Source organism: Typha latifolia, chromosome 9, assembly GCF_019914945.1.
Source record: "Typha latifolia isolate L0001 chromosome 9, TyphaL0001v2, whole genome shotgun sequence".
Lineage (NCBI taxonomy): Eukaryota > Viridiplantae > Streptophyta > Magnoliopsida > Poales > Typhaceae > Typha > Typha latifolia.
In genome coordinates this window covers 10,548,768-10,574,713 of record NC_133094.1, presented here as the reverse complement: position 1 = coordinate 10,574,713, position 25,946 = coordinate 10,548,768, and the positions used below count along the sequence as shown (strand labels likewise).

The 25,946-nt window shown below is 36.0% G+C and overlaps 2 protein-coding genes across 3 annotated transcripts; both read right to left on the bottom strand.

The window, feature by feature from the left end:
• Nucleotides 1-140: 140 nt before the first annotated feature.
• Nucleotides 141-11,806, bottom strand: LOC140794803 (protein TIC 40, chloroplastic-like). Of its 2 annotated transcripts, none has more exons than XM_073146997.1 (14): nucleotides 11,417-11,806; nucleotides 10,493-10,604; nucleotides 10,254-10,311; nucleotides 10,142-10,159; nucleotides 9,085-9,355; nucleotides 7,055-7,149; nucleotides 6,912-6,975; nucleotides 5,503-5,581; nucleotides 3,489-3,529; nucleotides 3,294-3,339; nucleotides 2,964-3,058; nucleotides 1,227-1,330; nucleotides 1,108-1,155; nucleotides 141-609 (listed from the first exon to the last, which is right to left on the bottom strand). In XM_073146997.1, exons 1-14 carry the CDS (start codon nucleotides 11,616-11,618, stop codon nucleotides 550-552), a joined length of 1,293 nt encoding a protein of 430 aa, XP_073003098.1. In that variant the 5' UTR covers nucleotides 11,619-11,806; the 3' UTR covers nucleotides 141-549. The 2 variants fall into 2 exon arrangements, with proteins under 2 accessions (XP_073003098.1, XP_073003099.1); XM_073146998.1 differs by having other exon boundaries at nucleotides 7,055-7,125.
• A 1,444-nt stretch (nucleotides 11,807-13,250) lies between these two features.
• Nucleotides 13,251-25,169, bottom strand: LOC140795140 (regulator of nonsense transcripts UPF3). The gene is made up of 13 exons (XM_073147540.1): nucleotides 24,801-25,169; nucleotides 23,352-23,458; nucleotides 21,569-21,664; nucleotides 21,359-21,457; nucleotides 21,117-21,199; nucleotides 20,355-20,459; nucleotides 18,982-19,129; nucleotides 17,787-17,884; nucleotides 17,173-17,677; nucleotides 17,036-17,089; nucleotides 16,798-16,919; nucleotides 16,646-16,699; nucleotides 13,251-14,080 (listed from the first exon to the last, which is right to left on the bottom strand). The coding sequence occupies exons 1-12, from the start codon at nucleotides 24,938-24,940 to the stop codon at nucleotides 16,670-16,672; spliced, it is 1,587 nt and encodes a 528-aa protein (XP_073003641.1). The 5' UTR covers nucleotides 24,941-25,169; the 3' UTR covers nucleotides 13,251-14,080; nucleotides 16,646-16,669.
• Between the last annotated feature and the right edge of the window lie 777 nt (nucleotides 25,170-25,946).

The following is a 25,946-nucleotide window of genomic DNA, read 5'->3' as shown; positions in this document are numbered from 1 at the left end:
GAAAAACACCTCATATTCATTCATAGAGAACATGAAGTGCTTTATCAGATAAGAAAGAGAATTCCTCACAACTCCAATAACCACGTTAAGCAGTCATTATTGCATCAATGTCCAAAGTTTCCAACGAAAAAGAGTTGCTCTTCAAATCAAAGCTGCAAGGCTAGGAGCCAACTACCATTCTTGTAGGTTAAGACTGGCTACTGGTTCATAGAATTTTGAGGACAAAATATGGACAGGAGAACACAACTAGCTGATTGTTCTTTCGAGCCCAAAAAAAAAAAAGTTAAAGAAGATCACAATCACACTATAAACTGGAAAAAAGAAAAGAAAAGAAAGAGGAATGGAACCTCCAAGCTCTATTCTAGCATCCAAGGACCTCGTTCTTTAACACTTTGGGGACCTATACATAGCCAGATATGATAGTATGCAGTAATATTAGTTCATCCACATACTAATTCAGGATGCTGAACTCATTCGTTGGTCAAGAAATGCTCGTTATTTAGCCGGCAACAGTCCATCAAGCCATCAAAATTGCGCATCAGAGAAAAATCAGGGGTAACCTGTTGCTCCAGGAAAGAGTTCTGATATCTTGGTAAACACATCCATAACCTGAAAAAAGGAAGTCATGAATGGAATGTTAGAGCTCATCATGTGTAAATGAGTGTAAACCATGAGAATATAATTAACATAGAAAAGGGAGAAAGAAGTCAGTTTTTTAGATTTATAGATGCAGCACAAACTTTTCTAGATTTTTAATTTTGCTACAATTTTGGCGTTCATCTAAAGGGATGATATAGATGAGTGATACTCAAAATAATGATTGACATATGGCATGCCAATAAGATGGACGGATTATCCGTAATATTGCTTTTCATTAAGAACTGCTGTGTGGCACATAAACTAAATTTAAAGTAATACGAGATACATGCCAAATAAAGTTATCAAATTAGTCCATATATCCTATATGCATGCATACATATATACATATAAAGACACATGCAGCCAAATGCACACACAAATAGAAAATGTGTGGATCAGCTGTACCCTCATTAAACAATAATGGATCAGCCTATGCCAAATGATGATATTATGGTTTCAAATCCGTACCTCCTTGTCATGTTGATATTTTGCAATATTAAGTGGATTCTGAGAGCACTGTAAAACACGACATATGTCAGAGTACTATAAGATTCAATTTAAGAACAAAAGGACATCACGGTGCATACATCCAAAATGGCAGCTTGCACTCTCGGATTTTGAAATGCAGTAGCAACTTCAGGTTTTGACATTATTTTAGAGATGACTTCTTCTGGAGTGAGTCCTATTTGTTCTGCACAAGATATTAAGGACATTAGAGGTAGTTGCAAACATCAGAAATAAATCTGGGAAAACATAAAATGACTTTAACACTTCCCATGATTCAATTTGACAGACCATAAGACAAGCTAGATATAACCATTCGTAGTTCTGGAACCACAGACACATATGACATTGTCTTAATAATACATATCAAAGGATATCCCAAAAGGTTTGCAGAATTTATTTTAAGAATTTTGTGTATCTAGTTATCTACTCAGTCAAGTTCTATGCTAGAACAAACAGATATCACTATGTATTCCTGTACATGAATGGTACATGACTTTCAAGTTGGCTTACACTTTCTGTACTAATGGTCTAACTTGAGAACAACGGTACCTGAGGCTACAAAATGATAAAACTTGCTGTTCAAGTACCATTATATCATTTGAGCTTATGTAGAAGTCCATTTATGTTTGGTTTACTGCTGACAAACCTTAATCTTGCAAATTCCTACAGGCTAGCAGAGGCAACTGGTTTCCTTGATGCTTCTAGTCATCTTATGGGAAAGCGTGAGTATGTCAAAAGCCTAACCAAGTTCTGCAAACAACTCCCTCCGATGGTCTCACCAATAAATAATACATTGTGACCTAACACATGCAACAAACATACATATGTGTATTAATACATAAACACACATGCACTCACGTACATACATGCATCATGCACAAGCAAGCCAACATGGGCACGGCACGTAGACATGCACACAAAATCACACGAGTTAACATACACACATGAATATTCACATACCCAATCACACAAAGATGCAAACTCAGACATGCATAGGAACGTCTGAACAAGCATATGCACTAGTACACAATTACACATTGTGTGAGCAGCTATATGCACATGCATAAATAACAAGGGCATATGCACACACAAGAACCAGCAAGCATGCGCATGGAGAAACAAACCCATATGCACATACATATACACATACAAACACACGCACAAAAACACCAACACATGAACATTCCCTTATAGCCACAAGTATTCCACTGACACACATGCACAGTTGTGGCATGCTAACAAATGTATACATGTATGCATGCTAGGACACAGAGCCACATGAACACGTTTCGATACACCCATATAAGCACATGCACATGCATGCGACAAAGAAAATTGCCGTTGCAGATCAAGCAACTTTGCATCGAAATGAGCACTGTGCTGCACAGAAGCATGCAGGAAGATAAACGGAGAGATGCACCCATACCCTAAAATTCTAAAGCTTGTTTCTGTTATCTAACCCATACCACCAGAATGCTCGGTTGGAAGGCTTACTGTCACATTAACTGAAACCATCTAACAAAACAAGCTTCTCCAATCTATAAATGAGATAAATCAACACTTGGAACAATGTTTGAAACTGAGGGTTAGTATAATACATTAAATAAGAACTTAAGTTGGAGGTATGAAAAAGAAAAGAATAGGCTCACATCAATTTGACCATTTCCCATTAGGCAACATTAGTTGTTCTTACTCTGAAGATTCCCCAAAATTTAATAACTTAGCAACATTCAGACTCTTGAGAGTAACAGTTGATATCCCTTCCCATATAGATTCCTGAAGAGAAGTGCAAAAAAGTAGTTACTTTCTTGACTTACCAAATTGCTGCTTGACTTCAGGACTGTTAAGATCAAAATTCTTCAAGGTGTCCATCATATTATTGTCCCAGTTAGTATTTCCTCCCATCTTGTTCCTGGAAGTACAAACAATAATCATTCCACAACCAAGATATGACAATGGATCACATAAACTGGCATAACTGCATGGTATCAACTTTCAAAGAGACATACACGACCAATAATAGGACTTTACGAGCAGTATTATATGATATCCTTTAACATGATAACATGTTAAAATGTACACTTATAAAGACTAAGAGATCTTCAAACATATGAAATAGAAGGTGAACAAAGAAATAAGCCAATTACAGCATATCTTGCAGTTCCATGCGGAATTGCGGAGTTTGTAGAAGACCTGAGAAACAGATCATTATCCACATTAATTTCAACATCTCAACTGAAAGCTGCATCAATACTGAAATATTAAAATGCTCCATGGAAGGAGTACAGGGAAAAACAGTTTAAATTATTAAAGACAGAAGAATAAAGGGCATAGTAGCATACCCTTAAGGTTTTCAGGGCTCCTCATCTCTGCAGGTAAATAGCTGTAATGTTTGTAAAAAAAGTCAGTAACTCTCCTTTTTGCAGGTTAAAATAAAAATTCAAGCAATAATCATGAAAGCAAAGAGAACAAAAGGAACACCAAACTAAAGAAAACATGAAAACAGATGATGCAGGAAAAAATTGCTAACACAATTGAAATACAATGAGAGATCCAAAGGAAGCATTTGTTGCTTCGTTGGTAGCTCTAGACTCTTGTAAATCTAAAATCAAGCCCAAATAAGTTTTATTTTGAAGACATGAAGCATACATCAACCTTTATGGTCAAGGAAATGTGTTGTAGTTGAGTTGAGAAAGGAACATACAGATTCAACGTTTAGAATTCAACCCCACAGATTCAAACTATGGGACTCAAGGCAGCAGTGCAGTCCGGATAAAAAGGTATAAAGGTGAGAGAAATAATCTGTGCGTAGGCACTGCCTTTGTGGGTTTTACATTTATCTAGGATGTCACCAAGCAGATCAGCATCAGGTTTTGCTTCACCAATGAAGACAAAGCTACAGGGAAAGAGCGGTTGTTCGTGAAGAGGAGATGAAGAGAGGAGACCTAGACCAAAACAGTTTATGTCTCCTCTCAGGTGTGGTTGCTTCCACCAAGCAGATCAGCATCAGATTTTGCTTCATCAATGAAGACAAAGCTACAGGAAAAGAACAATTGTTCGTGAAGAAACAAGACGAAGAGAGGAGATTTAGACAAGTAGAAACAGTGGTAATATATTTGGTGGCTTAGAGTTGCGACCTACATTTGAACTCTTACATTTATGGTGACAGGGGTAAAAGACGTCCAAATAGAATCTGATTTCCTAGATAGTGGCAAGTCCATTCATGAGTGAAGAATGAGGAGGCCAGTCCACTACTATCCACTCTAAAAAAGATGTCCAGGTAGGACAAAATTTGCCCCAGAATTTCTTATTAACCCTAGGAAACCCTTTCCTATGTCCACCCAAAATTACTAGTCTATGACCAATCAAGCATCCAATTTGGCTCAATGTGAACACCCCCAAGATCATATGTTCACAAAAATGACCAATTAGCTGATCCAATTGACCAGCAAAACTCAAATTAACAAAATTTAACTAAATCAACGATCGAATCTAATTCAACCAAAAGTGTCGATACCACTCAGCCTAATGTATAACTAAATTGACGTCAAATACGTACAAGATCTACTATATATCAAATCAAAAGGGTAGGTCCCCAACCTGCACAGGAAGCTAAAAGAACAAGTATGAGTTGACAATAGGTGGGACTGCAAGATCAACATATGCATAAGATATGACAAACTTATTTAGCCAAGATAATGTAGCTAGAATATTCACCAAATTCAGCATGTCAATAACAACACAAGATGTAAAGAACCACACTAGCAATGTCTTCCAACAGAAATATATGGTCTTACTTGATACAACTGTATTCCTTTTTGTGGGATCTCATATGCCAGTAATAAGTGTATTTATGTATTATCATTTATGCAATTTTAGGAATCGTCATAACTGAAGCTCAAGTCATTTGGATAATGCAAACTAAAACCACATAAAAGTGGTCCTTGAGAAGCTCATGGAAGATGGCAAAAGAGAACTGCTCACACAGGGCTATATCACTTCCCTCAGGAACAGTGAGAATGGCGAACAACCAAAATGAATCATCAGATATTCAGATGTCGGCCTTTGTAATATTTCAGGGAGAAATAGATAAAACTTAATAACTTTATGCCAAAAACTAATTCCCTAATCAACTTCAAAGATAAAGTTATTTGCTTTCTAAAAGTACGATTGGAATTAGAAAGAAAAAGCAGATATATTGACAGAGGCTGTGCTCCAGGCAATATCTGCGGAGCAACCTAAAATAAATGAGCTTTTGCATAATTCTGTAGGATTAAAAATGTAGTGATCATTATGAAGCTAACAGAACATCTAGGCTTAAAAAGTTTTAAAATGTTTGACAGATGATCAACTTACGGGAAAAGCATCTTCTGGACAGTTGGATCTTCCAACATTTTCTCCAATGCATCAACTGAAAGGGAAGGTGCTGATTTACCTATATTATGAAGTAAATGTGTCATTAACTAGTGAACTACAGTAATATAGAAGAAGATGGTTTTTATATTACTAAAATAAAAAAATATTCATGCAAAGCAAATGAAACCTACTATGACTTGAAACCCAGAATAGCATATTTAACAAATGAGCCTTAGTTTAAAGAAGTTGTGGCTCGAGCATGAGCTTCCTTAATGTTTTGTAGTAAATAATACAAATGTTCTCTAATTTCAATGTATCTGTTATAAAGTAGCTATATTTGGGAATTGAATCCAAAATTTAAAAGTTCCTTATTACAAGAGTAGTAGTAACTTTAAGATACTGTTCTCAGCCACAAGTTTCATAATATCATTTCACTTGGAAAAGTTGAGAGAGCTGAATTTCCAAATATGGAGCAATGACAATGTATCAACTATAATTAGATAAATCTTTAAAAGTGTCCAAGTAGAACTATTAGATGTCAAAGTTTTCACTTAAATATGGGGTTATACAGTATGAAACAGTAGTGATAATATGTGCAAGTAGGCCGAGAACCAAAAACTAAGCACCAACGGTTATGAGTGAGTAACACCAACCCGATGAGTACTGAAAAGTGAACTCATCACCAACATGATGTATTTTTCTCTGCATATTGGGATTACACCAAACTTAAAATCAACAGTGTATAGGGATAACTTGGGCATTTGTCAAAAGTTCTACTTATCTTTAATGTGAATATTCAGGATATACAAATATTATAAATGTTGAGGTATTATTGGCATTTATCAAGTCCGTCAAAGTTTTTAATTTTTTTATCAATTTGGCTTTTCCTAATCATCATGAATTCATTAAAACATTATGTTATATCATGTACAGAGATAGTTTTGACATAAGTTGTCAAAGCTCGCTTGCTATGTCTTTTAATAGTCAACTGCTGACCATTTTTCAACCAACTAGTGTTAGTTATAGTGATGTCACTACTCTACAGGGGAAAAAAAAGATATAACTAACGAATGCACCTACACATCCTTGTAAAGGGATCAGTACTTTGTGAAGTAGCTCAAAGTAACTCCTGGCAATAAGATTGTGTGACAGCTTTAACACAAATTGCATGGAAATGTAATTGTTTAAATAGTCCTCTCAAGCAATTTACTGAAAAGTAAAGGTGACAAGCACTTTAATTTCCAAAAATGTCAACAAACCACACAAGAAAAGTTTCCAAGAATCATTAGCTTTTGAGAAATCAGAACCGAGGTGTATCATCAATGCAACAATTGAACAATTTCACATGGTGTACTAAAAACAAACTCTTAGCATAACAAAGAAGTTAATAAAACAGTACAAGTACTTGCCAGTTTGAGCTTGCTCAGTAGAAGCATTGTCATTTGGATGAAAAGCAGATCCATTTGTTGAAACCTTCAATGACCATAAAAGCAGCATTGAGAATATTCATAATATTGAGGTAATATACCACTAAGATCAGAATAACAATTACTTTTTCTTCAAAGTCTACTGTCACACTATCTTCTGCCTTTGTCGAATATTCACGATCTTTTTGCAGCAGCTCTTCAGGAGAAATATCAACAAAAGCTGGATAAATTTGCCATAGGTAACTATTACAGAAATATCAATTGGTGATAATCAGATTTCTATTAAACAGAATTTCAGCCTAATCCACTGTAAGTACAAAACACCTTAATGAAGCAAAAACAGTAATCTGACTAGAAAATTTTCCCAGGCACCATTTCTAAGGATTACAAATTTGCAATGCCAAAATGTCAATCAAAAGTTTAGAACATAGGGAACAAGTTAAGGAAGCCCAAGTTGGAACAAAGTACAAGCAGCATAGACTATCCCTTTGTGGTTTTTGGTAACTCTGCAATCATACTCATCAATATTTAGGCATTCTTTGATAGGGCTCAAAGTCAAAATTTAATGGAAACCGTGGTAGTACTCATCTCGAGACTTCCCAACTGCAGTCTCAGAATGTGTTTGGTTGGTAAGACCAAGCAAACCAATTCAACGTGACCCAGTTCACCAATAATGCTAACCCAACTCAACCAAAACACTCACCCCCTGACAATCCACCTCTAACAATCTCCTATTCTCTTCTTGTGCTGTTAAAATACCTATTTGCCCTCCGCATTCCTCTGCATTCAGGTCAGGTTCAGTCCTGCCAAAAACCTAAAGATTAACACACAATATTCCAAAACCCTACTTGTCCAATTCTCCTCTCAATGTAGAGGTTGTTTTTCTGATGACATATGTCAGAAGGATCAACAGAGAATGCAGAGGTCAGAGAAGCTGATGGCAACAGGAGGGATCAACAGCATGATGGTTTGAATTTGAAAGGGTTGTTTAAGAAAAAAATATCTCTAAAGATCTTTAAAGAAATAGTATGGCCACCAATAGCGAGAGATGAGCAAAGTTTAATGACTAGAATGAAATTGATTCTCTATGATCAAGAGATGATAAGGTTTATGGTCGTCTCAAGTCAAGCTTGGCGGTGAACTAAATTATCTCACATGTAATCTGGAGCTTATTAACTTGATGCAACTACAATGAAGAGCTAATACCAATAGAAGCAATATAAATATTACTCATACTAATTTATGCAAATAAACCCTTCGTAGTGCATTTATTTCAATAAATGAAGATATTAATAGCTGAAAGAAAGTGCATATCATATCAAATAATAAATTCCTCTAAATCTATTTGAAAAATAATGTTTATATAAAAAATTTCTAAGGTCAGATGATAGATTGACGAACTCAAGGGAAAGGCCTAGGTTTTGAAGGCAGGCAAATCAGCAGCAAAGAATTTAAGGCAACAATTAACTTCTCAAAATAGGTCTCAAAACAATTTGGGTATATTGGCATTAATATAAAATTATGAGTCTATGACTATAATCCTGAGTCACCCACTACTAGAACACTTTGAATCATTAGGGCTGCTCTTCAGAGAATGTTAAAAAACAAGAGGTGGGCCATTCTTTCTTTCCCACGAGAAGCTGCCCAATGTCCTAGTTAGATTAGAAATAGGCAAAACTATAACAGGTAATTCCTCCTATGAGTTCTTTTTCCTTGAATTTTACAGAGTACCAAAATACCAGAATAAACCAATCAATAGCTGATAATGAAGGACCGTATGCATAGTTGCCTAAAAAGTAAAACCTAAGTTCCAATTTTGGGGAGCTTCTCATTCAAATATTTCTAGCTGAGGCCCGAGGGAAAGTTATCAAATATTATAGCTTGTCTTATTTAATCAGCGGGGCTAACCAACTTCTAATTTGGGTTAGCCTGGATTGGGGTTTTCCATGTCGATTTACTTCAACTGTTAGGTTAAACATAACGGAGGAATCAGGTTATTTAATTGAGGGAAAGATTCCTAGGGTTGTCAGGATAACCAAACTCTTCAAATAAGTGGATAATATTAGAACAAAGAGAAAAATGTATCATTTGGGAACAAGAAAACCTCCATCTATATTAGATGCAAAGTAGGTGCCATGTATTACAAATTACATACCAAATTTCTTTGATTCTTTCCTTGTTTCTGCTTCATCTCTGATTTCAGATGTTGGAGCTGCTTCGACTTTCGTCGGGGGAACATCTACTGTAACAAATTTTTGTGAAGTATCTTGTGTTGCTTTTGAGGTTGATAAATTGTTTGGAGCTGTTTGTGGTGCAGCGGGAAAGGGGAATGGTGATCCTATAGAAAAGGCAGGATTGTTGTATTGGCCCTGTTGTGGTGCCGCCTGATCCATCATTGTCTTAAATGCTTGCTGCATTGCATATCTCTGCAAACAATTTTTTTTTTTTGGTATCAAGTTAGAGGTGAGACATGACAAAAAGTTTGAAGCAAGTTAGCTAAACTTAGATGATATACATTTGTTGCCTGACATTTGCCAATTTTCACTAAGTAATAAGCATGAGGCAGAGTTACACTAGTTAAGGCCCTAAGGGAAAATATGCTACAAAGATATAGAACCAAGAATAAATTGCAGTAGACATAATTATGTAAGATGTCAAATGTAAGTTCTTATACAAGAGATTGGATCTTCCATGAAGAAAATAGCATAGCAGAAGTGATACAATAGATTATGCAGGTGATTTTCAATAACTAATGCTCCTTCTTTTATATGAAAAGGAAAAAGAAAAAATTAGTATAAGAAGAACAGAAACATAGCATTTCTAGTATATCTTTGGGTTGTTCCCAAATAGGAAATTAAGAAAATTTTGGAGTTCGGACATGAATAACTCAGTTTCAGCGATGATTTCTATATGAATAACACGAAAATGTCCATGATATCATGAAGATGAGTAATTTCACAATGGATGGTGAACTTATCAACACACAACGTGCCCACAAATACATTATGCACGTTCTCGGCATGAAACAAACGAAATGAATATAAATCAAAAATATATATCTTAGGGGGAGTTTGTGCTGAAAGCCTGAGAGTACTTCAGTAATTTAACCAAAGAATATTCCTCAAACTCTTGTGTGGCTTCTTGGAATAAGCAGAAACAACACCTAAGGATGGAGCACACCATAAGATAGGATGTATATGTAATAAGCTCACCTTTAACTTTGTAGACACCTGATAAACAAGAAATATCGTTAGGAAATTAATCAAGAATGAGAGCAAGAGATAGATATAATATAAAAAGAAAAGAAGACACCAGACACCTCACCACTGAGAATAAAGCAGACAGTGCAACACCAACTCCAATCCAAAAAAGAGGTGAACCACTGCAAAGTTACTACATATCTGAGAAAATAAAAGAAAGAGAGGTTCTCCAATCTCTAGCCAAAGTAATATACTCATGAAGAGAACATTTTGGTACAGATATGTGCTGACCAGATTTCAGAACCTAACAACATAACTAAAGAAGACATAGCTAACCAGAAAGAGAAATAGAAATAAATTTACATATATGACGATGATGGTGGCACAGGAACTGCAGTTCCACTTGCAGTTGTCAACTCATTGCTGCTAGAAGTTGACATGCTAGCAAAACCCTGAATCTTCAATCTCTCCGGTACTGTAGCATTCAAAATAAAAGTTTGAAGAATAAGTCAGCGCCTAGAGAGAGAGAGAGAGAGAGCTAGGAGAACAAATTATAAAGAGAAGATGCAGGATCACTAAATATAGTATAAAATCTATCCAATAGCATTAATCATTTCATGATATGAATGCTCCATAAAGCGATAAGGGGGAATATCCCAGGATAAGGCCCCATTTATCATGACGCCAAAACCAAATAGTCGTGGATGAGAAATTGGGCTCACTTCAACCAATAAAAGTTATCAGAACTTTTTTTACCCGTTAAAAGCAATTGGGATAAACCCATTATCGCCCTCCAACTTTTTCTTCTCCCTTTTTCCAATAAGAGCAATAATGGCACTTGACCAGCAAAAATAACTTATAAGGATAAATCCAGTTTGATCCTAGTAAAAATTATCTAATCATGTTTTCCTTTTCTTTTCTTTTCTTTCCCCTGATCACTGAACCAAATTTGCACTTAAACAATATAAATAAAGAAAAATGACATTTAGAGTACAGGTTTCATTACGGTCTCATTACTCAGAAAATAAACCAGAACAAGTATCAAATCAAATCCAAGAATAAGAAAGAATGACAGCTAAGAACAAGAATAGGGTTTATAGATGACAAGGCGAGAGCCAGAGCTGGAACAGGCATGAATTACTCAGAGTACTTATCACTTCATACATGATTTTTAGCAACTTATGAACAGTATTCCCTAATTAAGCACCAAACAAATAGGAATCAAGCAAAAATACAAGAATCCGGCCCAATTTCAAGCACAGGAACAAGAGTCGGAGCTCAGGATACCATCTTTCGAAGACCTCTTCGCGCCCCCATCACTGCCGCCTAACCTAACCGCGGAAACGAAGAACTTTGTTCTCCTGTGACTTCGGATTTGTCCTCCTCCGCTAGCTGGGAACTCGGAACGCCGCCTGCTCGCGACGACGGAGGAACCCGGAACGCCTACCAGGATTGGCAATCTGGAGGAGGCTAGGGCAAGATTCTCCATTCGCGTTTGGAATCGGAAACCCTAGGGTTTTCTAAGGGAACGGCACTCTTTACAGTTTACACTGAGAGAGAGAGAGAGGAGAGAGAGAGAGAGAGAGAGAGAGAGAGAGAGTTTAAGGTTAAGGATGATATGATGCAACAACGATACAGACGGAAGAAAATTGTATTTCCGATAATGCCCCCTCACGTGTTTCTCACGTGAACGGAGACCAAGGTTTATCGATGGGCGAGACGGTCCATTCCAATATCCTTGATAAGGATTTCTATTTGTGGATTTGACTAAAATGCCCTTGGACTTTTTTTTATGGTAGAAAATGGAATAGGAGAGAAGGATAATTTAATCAAAAAAAATTGTAAAAGGTATAGATGAAAATTGAATTACAAATTACTTTTAACGTATTAACAGTTTAAACCTTGCATTTTAAATAATAGAATTTTTACAAATTATACCCTATATTTTACCTATTTTATGGTTCACAACCCGTTTTAAGGATTTTGTAATCCGAACTTTTATTTTTCCTTATAATTTTTATTTAACACTCTAAATTAACTTAAATGATACCAAAAAAATATTTTATTATAATATATAAAATAATTTATAAATACTTAAATTACTCTTATTTATGAAGAAAAGCGGCTGCAGTAGAGTAGGTAGAAAAGTTGGTGAAGTGATATAAAAAATAAGAAGAAATAGTAAAAATATTTTAGTAATTTGGTTGGCTTCAAATGAGAATTATAAAGTAAAACAAGAGGTCAATTTATAAAATCCTCAAAAACTAAATTTAAATCACAAAATAAATAAAATAAAATATAGAGTGTAATTTATAAAAATCTCTTAAATATATACAAATCAAACCCTACATTTTTCTACAAATATGTATAGGAAACACGCTTCTATTTCTTTCTCCATAAGATTCTTTCATTTTCACTTCTCTATTATAAAAGATACATTTTGCGCAAAACTTACATAGATAATACTTAGATTGTGTACCATAACAAAATTAAAAGGTACTCTTTATATAGTCTTTATATATAGTTTTAAAAACACAGACAGTCTTCTTTAGATTTGTTACAACTAAATTATTTAAAAAAAAATCTAAAAATATAATTCGAAAATGGGCAGAGATCGATCAAAGAAAGATAACATCTCGTACATAATTCTCTCCTTGGTGAGGGAGGTTCAACAACTAAACTATCTTCCTAAAAGCCTTCCAAAACCATTGATGTTTAACAATGGCAATAACAAATGCAATACAAAAATTGAAAGGGGCAGCGGAGAAGATGAATGGAGCTTGGCCATCCATCTGCAAGCCTAACAATAATCTAGCAAGTTATGTACGACTTATAATAAGAAATTCATTTTTATAACAAGAATGGAATTATCCATCCTCTACGTCTTGGCTACCAACCAACCAAATAAAATCTAAATCCAGCACTCACTATAGCCAACTTCTACAGATTGCATTTTAAGACTATTAACAAACAGTGCATTCAAGAGTATTAGCAATCTTAATCAGACTCTTTACATGCATCCCCTTCGGCGAAAATGTTTTGGAGTCAGAAGAACTTGGATGCTGTGAAATGCCCTGTACAGCAATTAACAAAGAAAAAGAAACAATGAAACAGAAAGGAATTCAGATCGTTCAAATTAAAACAGCACTTGAGATTGACCAGATCATGCTGTTGTATAACATACATAACACAGACGATTGACTATCAAATAACAGCAAATTGTCGGAAAAAAAAAGTACACCAAGATTAAATTTTGCAGGATATAAACAGCAGAACTTGCGAGATTGGTTTAAATCATCATTGCGTTCATCCACAAGGAAAGACACGTAACGAATCCAATCTATCACTTTACCCACAACTGCCTAATCAGCTGGTTGGACAGTAACAGCAGCAACCAACTCAGGTTGTGGAGAGGGATTCAGACTTAGACTAAACTAACTTTTATTTACTGAACCGGGTAGCTTCACAGCTCCATCTTGTCATATAGACTGTAACAATACTTCAGCAGTAACTCATGAGATATTTACATTCGTCTTGAGACTCAATGCCCTATTGCACCTTCAGCACAATGTCAGCATTGTTTAAAGCCTCCATTGCGGACATCTTTCCAGTAACTAGTTATCTTACTGCTTCAGAAACAGAAGCAGTACTTCCTACTCCAGAATGATAATACCAAACTATTTACCTGTGTAAGATATTACTCAATCCAAGAAACCCGTCTCTCTCATTCAATTGAATCAACCCCTGAACCAGAAACGTGTACATCTCACCATCTGCTGAGAGTTAATAGTACAGATCTTCCTTCAGCTGCAACTGAGACTTCAAATTGCTAAGCATGACATTCTTCAACAGCATCTAGCCATCAGGCTTTTCTTACTCAATACTTAATGGGATCAAAATATGATGGAGAACAAACTATCCACAGTTCATAAGCTGCTGCAATGACTGTATCTGCAATTAAGATAGAAGAAAAGAATATTTCATGAACATTCTCAAATTACAGTAAAGAACACAATACAAGAACAGTGTACTTAAAAAGTAAAGCTTTGAACCAACTAAGGTATCAATAAAATAAGATACATACAAGCTCATTTCAAGATATCACCAAACTGGTCTCACATAAAATTGCTACTATGCTAGAATGGAAGATACTTTACGTACTGTACAATAGGAAAGCTTCATTACACACTGTAGTAGACTTCCAGACACTTCACATATTTTTTTGGTAATTGTAGACATTTATCATCCATAACTCCAAAAAGCAGCGACAGCATTTGTGCTAGCTTAAAGAGCTCACCTGGGATGAACAATTTAGCAGCAGAAATAACCAAGCAAAACAAGCCCACCTAAATGACTCAGCACCCTAGAACAGAATTTGTCTGGTAAGGTCAGAGGTTCTCTGGTGCAAATAGTCATACTGCACCTGTAGTTTCAACCTCAGTGTTGCCTTGCCACGCTTTGCCATAGTTAAAATATGAAGACCCAGACTGACTAGCCCGACCTCTTTTCTACAGGTAAATGTATACAAACTACAACTAATCGTGATATACCTATTATTCAACCCTCAGCCGATATGGCATCCCAGCCTTCTGTTTATTATCAGCAACCTCTAATTTTCATGATTAATATTATTACTGCTGTCACACCCTCAGTACCACAGCAGACCACAATCTGGAAACTACCTTTGACCATCCAGATCAACACATACTGCACCATAGAAACCATCACCCACACAATCCCCTCTTTCACCAAATAATATATTTCTGTTATGGGAACAAGAACAAGACCCTGCTGGCGCTCATCTAGAGACCATGAGGTTAATGCAAGGAGAAGTGGAACGCAGCCAGCTCAAAGGCAGGGCTTATAGCAAGTCGATGGTCAAGCTTAAATTTTGCTGTGCCTTCAGGCCTGACTCACAATTGAAAACCTCAAAGAAAATCATCAAACTGAACTGGCCCTGAGATACCCTTAACTTGATAAGAGAGCACAAATCGCCCTTCGCTTGATATTGGAGGTTCACCTGGCCCTAAAGCAGACCAACCCAAACTTTGCTCATGCCTAAATAGATTATGTATAGGAGTATCATGCACTAAGCTGCAGAATTTTTTATTGACAACATACTACTATAATAGTATACTATGTGACAATTGGAAGTTTACGTATAATTACTCTGAAATGAGCAGTAAATATTTTTATGATTATGCATGAAACTTTTGAGCTAAAGCTAAATATAATATGAAATAATTATCATTTCACTCTCTGAACTACTGTCATATTTCACAATAATCATTGAACTAGTTTTTGGTACACAATGCCCCCTGAACTATCAAAAATATTTTACCTTTAACACCATAGATAGAATCAAAAAAATGACCAAATTGCCCCTCCATTTGATCAATATAAAATTATTTCTTAAGTTGCACGTGACTTGCACGTGCATATGGAAAGTAAACATGTCATATTTTTGTTACGTATCTATCACACGACCACTTATGGATGAAAATAGTTAACAGAAACCTAACGGAAGGGGTGAGGTGAGGTATTTTTGATAATTTAAAGAGTCATTGTATACCAAAAATTAGTTCAAAGAATCATCATGAAAAATGTGGTAGTTCATGAGGTGAAAAGAGAATTATCTCATATAATATTATAGAATTAATACAAGATCAGAATATTGACAATTAGAGACATGCAAAAGTATAATGTTGCCAAGATGAGTATATTCAGGTGGATAAGCAGGTTATAGAAAATGATAGGATACAAATTGTTGTAATAGATACAAGTGGGAGCTAGCACTCGAAAAGGAAAAGATTAATGGACATCATCAAGCTGAAACTACCATCGTTGAATAGAGACTACCTAGCTTTAATAAGGAAGAACGATTTATTCAAGTAAATAATGCCTTTATAAGGAAGGAAAGACTAAAGCTATGCAAGAGTAAGGGAATGGCATGATTTTCAGGTGGATAAGCAGGTTATAGAAAATGATATAATACAACTTGTTGTAATAGATACAAGCGAGAGGTAGCACTTGAAAAGGAAAATATTTATGGACATCATCAAGCTGATTCTACCATCATTGAATAGAGAGTACATAGCTCATTAATAAGGAAGAACGATTTATTCAAGTAAATAAAGCTATGCAAGAGTCAGGGAATGGCACGATACTACTAAGTTGGATAAATAACATTAGCCCAAAGAGAGATGAATGAAGGAATATGATTCATGTAGCCAATTCAAAATGGTCAGAACAGAAGGCGATAGTTGTTGTTGTGCAAATGTCATGATCAGATGAATGGTGGGGAATGAGAGGTGCAATTCACTTTTCAAAGTAATGAGCATACCAGCATCTGCTGTTCCATATACTGTTTCAGCACTACAGGCTAACTGAGATGAGTAGTTAACCTTTAAATTTCAGTATTTTTAACCCATGATCAATGGAATTCCATGTTAAATAAAGTACGTAATACATAAAAGTAAACAACTTCAGAGTGCAAAAACTAAAAAAATAACTTACCATCCCTTACTAGTTTCATGATGCTCAACCAGACTTCTGAACCCATACTTGTCTCTGAGAAGCAATAGGATAATGTTGAGGTAACAAAATTTTCTGAGGATAAAATGGAGTCAAATTACTGGCCACCAGGAACTTTTTAAATCGCAGCTCACCTCATGTGTGCCATAGCCAGTAGGACCTCTCTTGGAATGCTTTCCTTCTGATATACTTAGAGAGCCTTCTGCTTCCTTTGATCCACGAGTTGCTCCACGGCGACTGACAAGTCTATGTGAACCTAGATAAGTAATTAATTAACCAAAAGTTGAAACCTCATTAGCAAAATAAAATAAAAAAGAGGCATAAAGAAACAAACAATATTCAACTCATGAAAACTAAGTCTTGAAACCTAACCATTTTCTTCCCTTCGGCTTGTGCCAGTAATATCAGATTTTATCTCCCCATGACCTAATGGCATGTCAAAGCAGTCAGCAAATTAGCAATACATCCATTATGAGAACAAAACATATCATTGCCCTGCCAATTCATACCAGCTGCTTGCTCGGAAAGTAACTCATTTTCTATAGAATCTGACAGCATTTGCACAGAATCAGAAGATGAGGAAAGAGTTCCACTGTTGGAATGAGACCTCTCTGAGCGGCGAAAAGTCCAAACACCATGATCTGTCTTATCTCTATTCCTAGTGCGTCTGTCATGCTTTTCACTTATTGACACAGAACCATGTAAAGTGCTAATGTTAAGTTTTTCATCCAAATGTCTTTTATCCTCATTTTCAGATATGTGATGTTTCAACATGGAGCGCATGTTGGGAGGCCGTGGTGGGCGCTTGTCCTTCTCCAAGCTCACCGTTTGCACTTGCTGATCGGGCTGGGATGCAGTCGTGTATGAATGACCTTGACGTATTTCCTTGTTTGAAAGTATGCTTCTAATAAATCTTCCACTTGCCTCAGGTCGGTGATCCTGTTTTGAAGTTGAAGCAGGAGAACTTCTCACTGAGGCCGACACATTCTGCTGTTGAGGCGAACCACCAGATGCCTGTTGAAGGAAGCAATCAAGTAATGATTATGATTACTATGATGATAACCACAACAGCAAAAAGAGTAGAGATCAAAGAGAGAAAATAAAGAAAAAGAATGTTGCTTACATGAGAACTTTCTTTCTCTTTCCCTCTCAAAAGCACAATTCTGCTCTTTCCAGCTTCAACAGCTCCAGAGGTTCCGGAGGTTGATCCATTTGAACCACCTGAGACAAAATAACAAATGAAAACTATAAGGTACTGGAGAAAGAACACCTTTTACATGATGGAAGCAGCAGCCATAGAATTGAAGGATGTCTCAACTCTCAAGAATCCCATATATCATATAATATGTCCCCCCTCTTGTCATAACACCAATACCCACTTCTCAATGACAGTATAATACAAAAAAGGGGGAAAAAGTTCCTATTCAATCTATGCAGATAGATAATCTTCATTTTCTTCTACTGCAGAAGAGATGAGCTCAAGAAACTAAAAGGGAATATTTCTAGCCAAAGATATCAGTTCTACTGACTCCATCAATATGAAGCCTGCTTTTGACATGCTTCTAGCATTTCAGTACATTACGCAAAATGAAGAGATGAATAGAGGAGGCCACTATCAGACAATAGCATAATAACATTATAACTGAGTTCTCCTTAGCCAGAAAAAAGGGTTATGCTAGTAGGTGGCAGAAACATCTACGATGAATGATGTTAATTTCAGGGGGAGATATAATAGTAAAACAAGAGTCCTAATGAAAGTAAACTAAGGCAACTTTCTTGAGCACAAAATTAGTCCCGAACTGGGCACTTGATGATTGCAAGATAACATGTCACAGAACACAGAAGTCCTTAACTTTCCACAAATTTGAATCTTAAAGTCTTGGATATCAAACATCAGAAGAACTAAAAATAAGGAAGGAGGGATGACAAGAAAAAGAAATTTCCAATAAGTATTCTATTTCTGTTGGAAGATTCCAGCAAAATACTAGCAAGCAATATTAAATACTAGTCCCATAAGAAAGATTTTAATGATATTCATATGATTTTATCAGGTTCGTTAGCAATATATTTGACAACTCTTACAAACATCAAAGTAAAAAATCAATTATGAATGTCAAAATGACAATGATACATCTTGATGTTCTCGTGCATATATTATTGTAGTGCGGTACAAGAGGAGAGAAAGCATCCTATAATAAACTGCACACGATACTCAAATTACTGATATCAAGTTTACCAGAAATGAAACAGTTCAACAATCATGTATTATACCATCTGATATTTAGTAACAAGCAATTCACAAGAAGCAAAAAAGATACCAATTTCATTTTCCACGGATTCTGTTGCACTTGAAGTAGCAGCAAAAATAGTTTTATCTTTAAGCGGCAGCTCCTCTCTTCTGGGCACTAAGATGTATGTTTGTTTTTCCTTAGAACTTCCACTCTTAGTACCCTCTCTTAAAACATACTGGAAAACAGAACCAAGACAAAATCAATTAAAATGTGAATTTAAACAAGCTTAAACAAAATTTAGCAGAGCCCACTAAAAATAAACTAAGGTAACAGCTTATTGGATTTTTCTCTTTTAGCAATTTTCATTAGCTATGGCTGGCATATTTCCACATTTGAAAAGAAATTTCCACCTTAAGCAATTAGCCTCCATAATAAATTTAAATTGTTTAAGTTAAGTTGTTCTACACTTCTACATTGTTGCTTAGGACTCTCTTGCTTTAAGTTGAAAGCTGGGATCATTACAATTAGAGGGAAACACTTTACCACTGTGGTTATGCTCAATTTCAAGTTAGCCAATAATTGTTAACTTAAACACTTAACACTAGTGATCCATAGTCCATTTCACTTTGCAGCCATTGATTCTCCACCCATTGGATCTTCTGTCCAAAACAAACAGTGCAAGTAAGGAAAGCACTATGTCATTAGAGCTAATGTTTCCGGCCAGAAATTCCTAATCCACTTATCAAAATGCCACAAAACAACATTAAAAGTTTAAAACTAATTTATTATTCTCTATCTAGCTCTAAAACAAGCCCATCATGTTTGCAAGATTTATACTCCAGAAAGATTAGTCCTCCATCAGCAACAACCATCCTCTGTTGAAGCTGCACTTGCAACCATGAGCCAAGATGTGATATAATTGATTGAAATCCTGAGCACTTACAGTTATCCCTAAGTTAATTCAAATAGGTAATTTGACCTTTTAAAATCTCATTTAAAAATTTCAAAGTGTATGAACTGCAGGGTCATTAAATGCTTAAATTAAAAGTTCAAGGATGTAATGTGAAATTGAGCCTAACCACACAACGTAAAGTTGATACTATAAACGAGATTACAGCCAAAGATGCAATATCAGATATTAATATGGCCACCACAAACAAGGCCCCGTGAATTGAAATCCATTAAGGAATTAACATTAAAATGCTATTAATAACTAAAACACCCACCATCAACCCTAAAAATGTAGAGAGAGATCAAGTATACTTGCAAAGCACTCAAAAACATATTGTAATCTGGATTTGCAAATGCTCATCCCAAAGAGGAGAGAGATAAAGTCCAACTTTTTCTCATCTTTGGAGAAGCATGTGTGAATCCAGAGACAACACTCAGGCAACAAAAGGAATTTTGAAGCCAGTTTTTTATCCCCCACAAAGAGATAAATAAGTCAAAAAAAGTACTACCGTAGAAGTGGAAATTCTACGCTTCTCCGAACCACGTTTGGAAGGAGTCATGCTGCTAGCTGGAATTCCTGTAGCTCTTTTGCTGAGTCTACTGCTTCCAGATCTCTGCAATACATTATATATCAAAATACAGAAAATGACTTTGTACGTATACAATCACATCCTTTGGAATAATTCAAGAAAATGAAAAGGTCCAGAAAACAAAAGAAAGATAACAAAATCAGTAACAGTTTATAGAAGAATGTAAAACATAGCTACTTGAAAGTGAACAGTCACTTATAAGATTAACTGCTATCTGAAGGGAAAAATATTGTTACCAATAAAACAAATTACAAATAAAATTATAAAATTGCAATCCCAATCTGCAAACTATAACAAAAGGAAAAAAAAACAAAGATATTATTACCAAAAACAGACAATGAGAAAATAATAGGAACTGTTTGTAGTAAAGATATGGACATAAAGTTCTAATACAAGTCTACAATAATGGCTGGAATCATTCATGATGTTCGCAAGTAAGATTTATACTATGATATTCTAAGAGGATGAAAATGCCATTACTGACGTGCAGACAACTTTCCAAATTCCACCAGTTTTAAACCTGAAATTGTTAAAATCTGCCTATTTAATCATGAAGTACTTTCCACTGATATAAGTACATAACCATGAAAAGATCACCTTGACCAACTCCTGTGCACAAGTCAATTCTGGAAGGAAGCACTAATAAGAGGTCATAATATGTTATTAAAGATCTCAAGGTACCTTAGCTCCACTCTTAGCAAAAGCTCTATTCTGACGAACAAAAACCATAAGAGGTGTCACCACCGGTGCCTCCTTCCCAGCAGCTAGAGAACAGAAGAAGAAAAATTGAAAACAATTGCTTGAACCATTGCATTTCTAAGATATGATTCTCACTATGTTACTTCACAAGCCCAATATATGCTCCAATTTTATAGCCTAATCCTGCTTATCAGATAAATATAGTCTAGAGAGTAGAAACTAACCAGCTCTTTCGGCTTCCTTCCTTTCAAGTTGAATTTCAGCACTTGGAAGATTCTCAACCGGCTTCGCAAGAAGCTCAAGAAACTCCAAAAATTCAGGATCTAGTTATTCATCAAAGAACTGCTTGTCATTAAACAGAAAAGGCTAACCTTCATGAGACATTATTTAAGCATTACAAGCAGAGGTAGAGTCAAAAGTACTATGAGATGTACCTTTTAATATAGTCCCTTCACGGCCGTCCTTCTTCAAACATGACTTTGGAACACGTTGTGACGGTGCATATTCCACAAGTGCCTTAAACTGGGTGCCTGCGATTGAACAACAGAGAAAATACAGTTCATAGGGATGATAAGTTTCTACTTCAGGGTTAAGTAGTTAACCAAAAGCTACTGACACACAGTCAGACGCAAGATGGAGGATGTCAACCAGGATAATTGCCTCAGCTCCATACAAATCTTTTTTTCCCTTTTCTTTTACATTTAGTAGAAACCACATAGTATAGCAATTGGGAATCCTTGTTGTATGGAAATATTCTAAGGTTCACTTATATGACCGCTTGGTTCTAGGCACTTCTGGTACCTAGAAGCTAGACACCCTGTTCACTCGCCTTCCATCTACAGGTCTTTTTAACCTTAATTAGAGGTTTAAAAATATATCTTGGGTCTTCTATCAAACAAGCATATCAAGTATCAACCAAGTTGGTCTTGGCAGCTCTCCACTGCACATACAAAATTCTTTTACCTAGTAATATATTTCTAGGAGAAATTTATACTAAGAACTAAGAACCTACTCTCGGGAGAAAATCACCTATGTCTCAGGCCTTGTTTTTTCTTCGATGTGTATTCTGATTTTCGAGATTAAATGATCACTGTTTCCTGGTAATAAGATGTGGACCAATTGCCCTACAAAGATATTTTAACCTAAATTTGCCTATATTGACCTACATTGTTGTCTCTCCAAAGAAACCAACTGTATTATTTCCTGATATCTAGACCACAAATAAAAAGATTGCTACAAGAAAGACTAATACAGTAAATGCTCCTGAGGCCACATACAAGCTGAGATAATATTGAATTAAAGCAATGTGCTGCCAAACAAGCACGGTGTCTTGTGGCACATAAATCCTTGTTTAGGAAGTAAAACCCAGAGTCAACCACCACCATTGCTCTCATCACCTTTACAGATGTCATCTATATGCACTACCTTTGTTTCCTGGTAATAAGATGTGGACCAATTTCCCTACACAGATATTTTAACCTAGATTGTTCTCTCCAAAGAAACCAGCTGTATAATTTCCTGGTATCCGGACCACAAATAAAAGATTGCTACAAGAAATACTAATACAGGGGAATACTCCTGAGGCCACATACAAGTTGAGATGATATTGAACTAAGGCGATGTACTGCCAAACAAGCACAGTGTCTTGTGGCACATAAATCCTTGTTTAGGATGTAAAACCGAGAGTCAACCACCACCATTGCTCTCATCACCTTTACAGATGCCATCTACACATTGCCTTTGTTGCCCATGAGACCTAGGCTCCTAGCCTAGTGAGAAGATGATAACACATCCTATCGGATCATCACCTCCTTTCTCCTCTGCAAGGGTCAGACAAGGGCAGTGTCAATGGAGCCAAGTAACAACAACACCAGCGGCAAACAGCTATAGTGGCAGAAGAAATCAATGAAAATGGCATCGATAGAGGCAAATTATCCAACCGTGAGGAAGCAACAGCAAGTTATCTTCCTCGCTCTTTGCTTAGTTTTTTCCCTTACTCGTCAACAAGGTGCAGATATTTAGCTGGCATATCACGTATATCAATATGACTTACTAATGCACATAACAATGAGTAAAGAAGATAAAGAAACAACAAACAGTACATGATGCACCAAAATTCTTGCAGCTCATTTAACATCACTGCAGACTTCAAATCTAGCAATAACATAAGCCACAATTGAAAGAACATGTTGAGCAAAACAAATTAGATATGATTACCCTTCTCATTCACAAATACGTGCCCATTGAAGAAATCAGCAAATTCAACCACATCTTCTGGCTTCCTGAAATTCAGATAGACTCGAGAATATCTCTGGTTTTTGTAACTGCATAGACAATGGGTAAACGATGGTAAGAAAATGAGTGTGCATGAACTTGCTATATTTGGCAACATTACAATCAAAAAATATATAACCTACACGTAAGTCCAAAATGAGAGCAAGGAACCTTCAACAAGGTTAAAAACAACTTAATGAAAGCACTTATAAACTCTTAAATTTAGTTGATCGTACTTCAATCCTTAGAAATGATCAAGGATGGAAAGATACTAACTAATTAGTTTTGAGTAAGGAAATAATTTATGAAATCAATGAAAGAAAGATAAAATTATGTAAACTGCATTATGGATAACATAGGCTTCATGTCCTCGTGTTTATTATCCCATGACTTTAATTCTGAAATAACTTTTACTATCTATAACACAACATAAAAGCATTTAAAGATGTCAAACATCATATGAATCCTTTACCAAACCCATTATCTTAGAAGACACACCATTTGGTTCTACAACAGCGAAAAGAAATCCCAGAGACCTTAATATTTTCAGTCATGTATGTGTTTTTCACCATTTCTCTTGCAATCAAAATATTTAATGTAGAAATTCTCCTATGTTGAAAGTAGATATGAGAAAGATGGATACCATGGAATTTCACTACTTTATTACCACTTAGATTGTGACACAACCAGCAAAGGCCGAATGCATTTAAAAATAAAATGCATAAAATCTACCGTTGGCAAAGAAAAGAGCAAACTCACGCCAAAAGTTCCAGGTCATTTAACCTTACTCATGGGCACTATTTGCTTAATACACATTACCTTGTATTTGACAAATGAACTACCCCACCAGAGTCACAATACTAAATTACTAATATTTTTCAAATTCCCACTACAACAATCACCCAACACGAGATGCATTGCCATTGCATACTACTACTTAATAGGCATGGCCAATAGAAAGAAACGAATCATCTAAATAGCCACTTAGAGAGGCAGAAAACTCAATATTCATATATGTGATGTCCTTCCGTTCTAGGCCATATATATTCAAGATAATATATTCTTATTCCTATCGATCAACTATGTGGCGTACAGTAGAACTCCAATTTCAGATATGTCGCTAGCCAGTAAGAAAACTTCCCTCGTCGAGGAGAAGAAGAATAGCAAGATACGTGTAGAAAAATTGCGACTTCCGGCAACAATAGAAAGAGACCAATAAACATAAAACAGGCCCCAAAAGAAAATTTTGTTTCCTTCCCACATTAAGCTTCTTTTGCACCAATTCGGCCCAAATTCCCCACCTCAATCAGACCTTCAGACTGCCACAACCTAAAATTCGAAAACGTAACACAAATTAAAGAAACCAAACGGGCGTGGCGGGGGAACCCTAACCTGCTCCTCCCAGGGCGAAAGCATGCCCAATCGTAGCGTCCGGCGAACCTCCCATCGATCTGCTCCATTAGCGCCTGCTGAGAGATCGACGGAGGCAAGTGCCGGAGCACAACCTTCGTCCGATCGAGCGGATCTTTCATGTCCCAAACCCTCGACGAGCAAGACTTTTACAAAAAGAATCTCCCGAATCGAACCACCCGCTAGACTCCGCCGGATAGCAGGAACCAGGGCTAGGGTATTCGGCAGAAATTAGGGTTTCGATTGGAAAAGGAGTGAGATCAGTGAGCGAGGGAGAGGGAGAGGGAGAGGGAGAGAGCATAAAGGAAAGGAAATTTTAACCTAAAGAAAGAAATTTTGGGGGATTAGGATTTTTATCGCTCGTGCCACGGCGTGAGAATTTGGGGGCGTGGTCTAACACGTGAAACTCACGTGCTTTGAGTCTCAAATATATATATATATATAGCTAAAAGATTTTAATAGTTACATCATAACGTAATTTGCAAGTTAATTGCATCTTATAATCACATAAAAAACCATTAAGGACTAAACCTTATATTTATTTTGATTTAATGTGTTTATTTAAAATCCTTTATTTACGTATTAATTATAAACTTTTGTAATTATTTTTGAAAAAACGTCTAGACACATGTATATATCTAAACCCTAGGCAATGATATTACTCGTTTATTTAAGTAAAAATTAAAAGAAGAGATGAATGCCAAGATTTTAACATGGAAAAACTCAAACAGAAAAAAACTACAGATTCAAACTCAGATCAAAATCAATCACTAGAATAGTAGCAGTTATAAGACTGACTCACAAAACAACCCGTCGATCCAAACGACTTTGTTCATCTTAGTTTTGCTCGCTAGAACTCACGATTCACTATTTCTCGTGATTGATATTCAACCTCAGTAGCCCTTGAGATTGATCTTTCATCAAGATTAAGCCTTGTAGAATAGTAGGACCTTGTTGGTTGAAGAAACAATGTAGTCTCAAGAGTTCTCCTTTAAATTGCTTCACCAACTACCATAGAGTTAGGGCATCAAAATATTTATATAAGATCTCCAAGATAGAGCCAAATCCAAGTCTTATCCGAACTCACGAAAGTCTAAAAATTGCAAACTTCGTATGTGCGTTTGAACG

What these genes read in the sequence shown, in the direction of transcription:
- LOC140794803 (XM_073146997.1), bottom strand. Translation starts at nt 11,618, where the DNA reads ATGGAGAATCTTGCCCTAGCCTCCTCCAGATTGCCAATCCTGGTAGGC. An exon ending in CAGTAGACTTTGAAGAAAAA is followed by an intron (nt 6,976 to 7,054) that starts GTAATTGTTATT and finishes TGGTCATTGAAG; the next exon opens with GTTTCAACAAATGGATCTGC. An exon ending in TACTGAGCAAGCTCAAACTG is followed by an intron (nt 5,582 to 6,911) that starts GCAAGTACTTGT and finishes TTCATAATATAG; the next exon opens with GTAAATCAGCACCTTCCCTT.
- LOC140795140 (XM_073147540.1), bottom strand. Translation starts at nt 24,940, where the DNA reads ATGAAAGATCCGCTCGATCGGACGAAGGTTGTGCTCCGGCACTTGCCT. An exon ending in ATCCGTGGAAAATGAAATTG is followed by an intron (nt 17,885 to 18,981) that starts GTATCTTTTTTG and finishes ATTTTGTCTCAG; the next exon opens with GTGGTTCAAATGGATCAACC. An exon ending in ACTTTCCGAGCAAGCAGCTG is followed by an intron (nt 17,090 to 17,172) that starts GTATGAATTGGC and finishes ACATGCCATTAG; the next exon opens with GTCATGGGGAGATAAAATCT.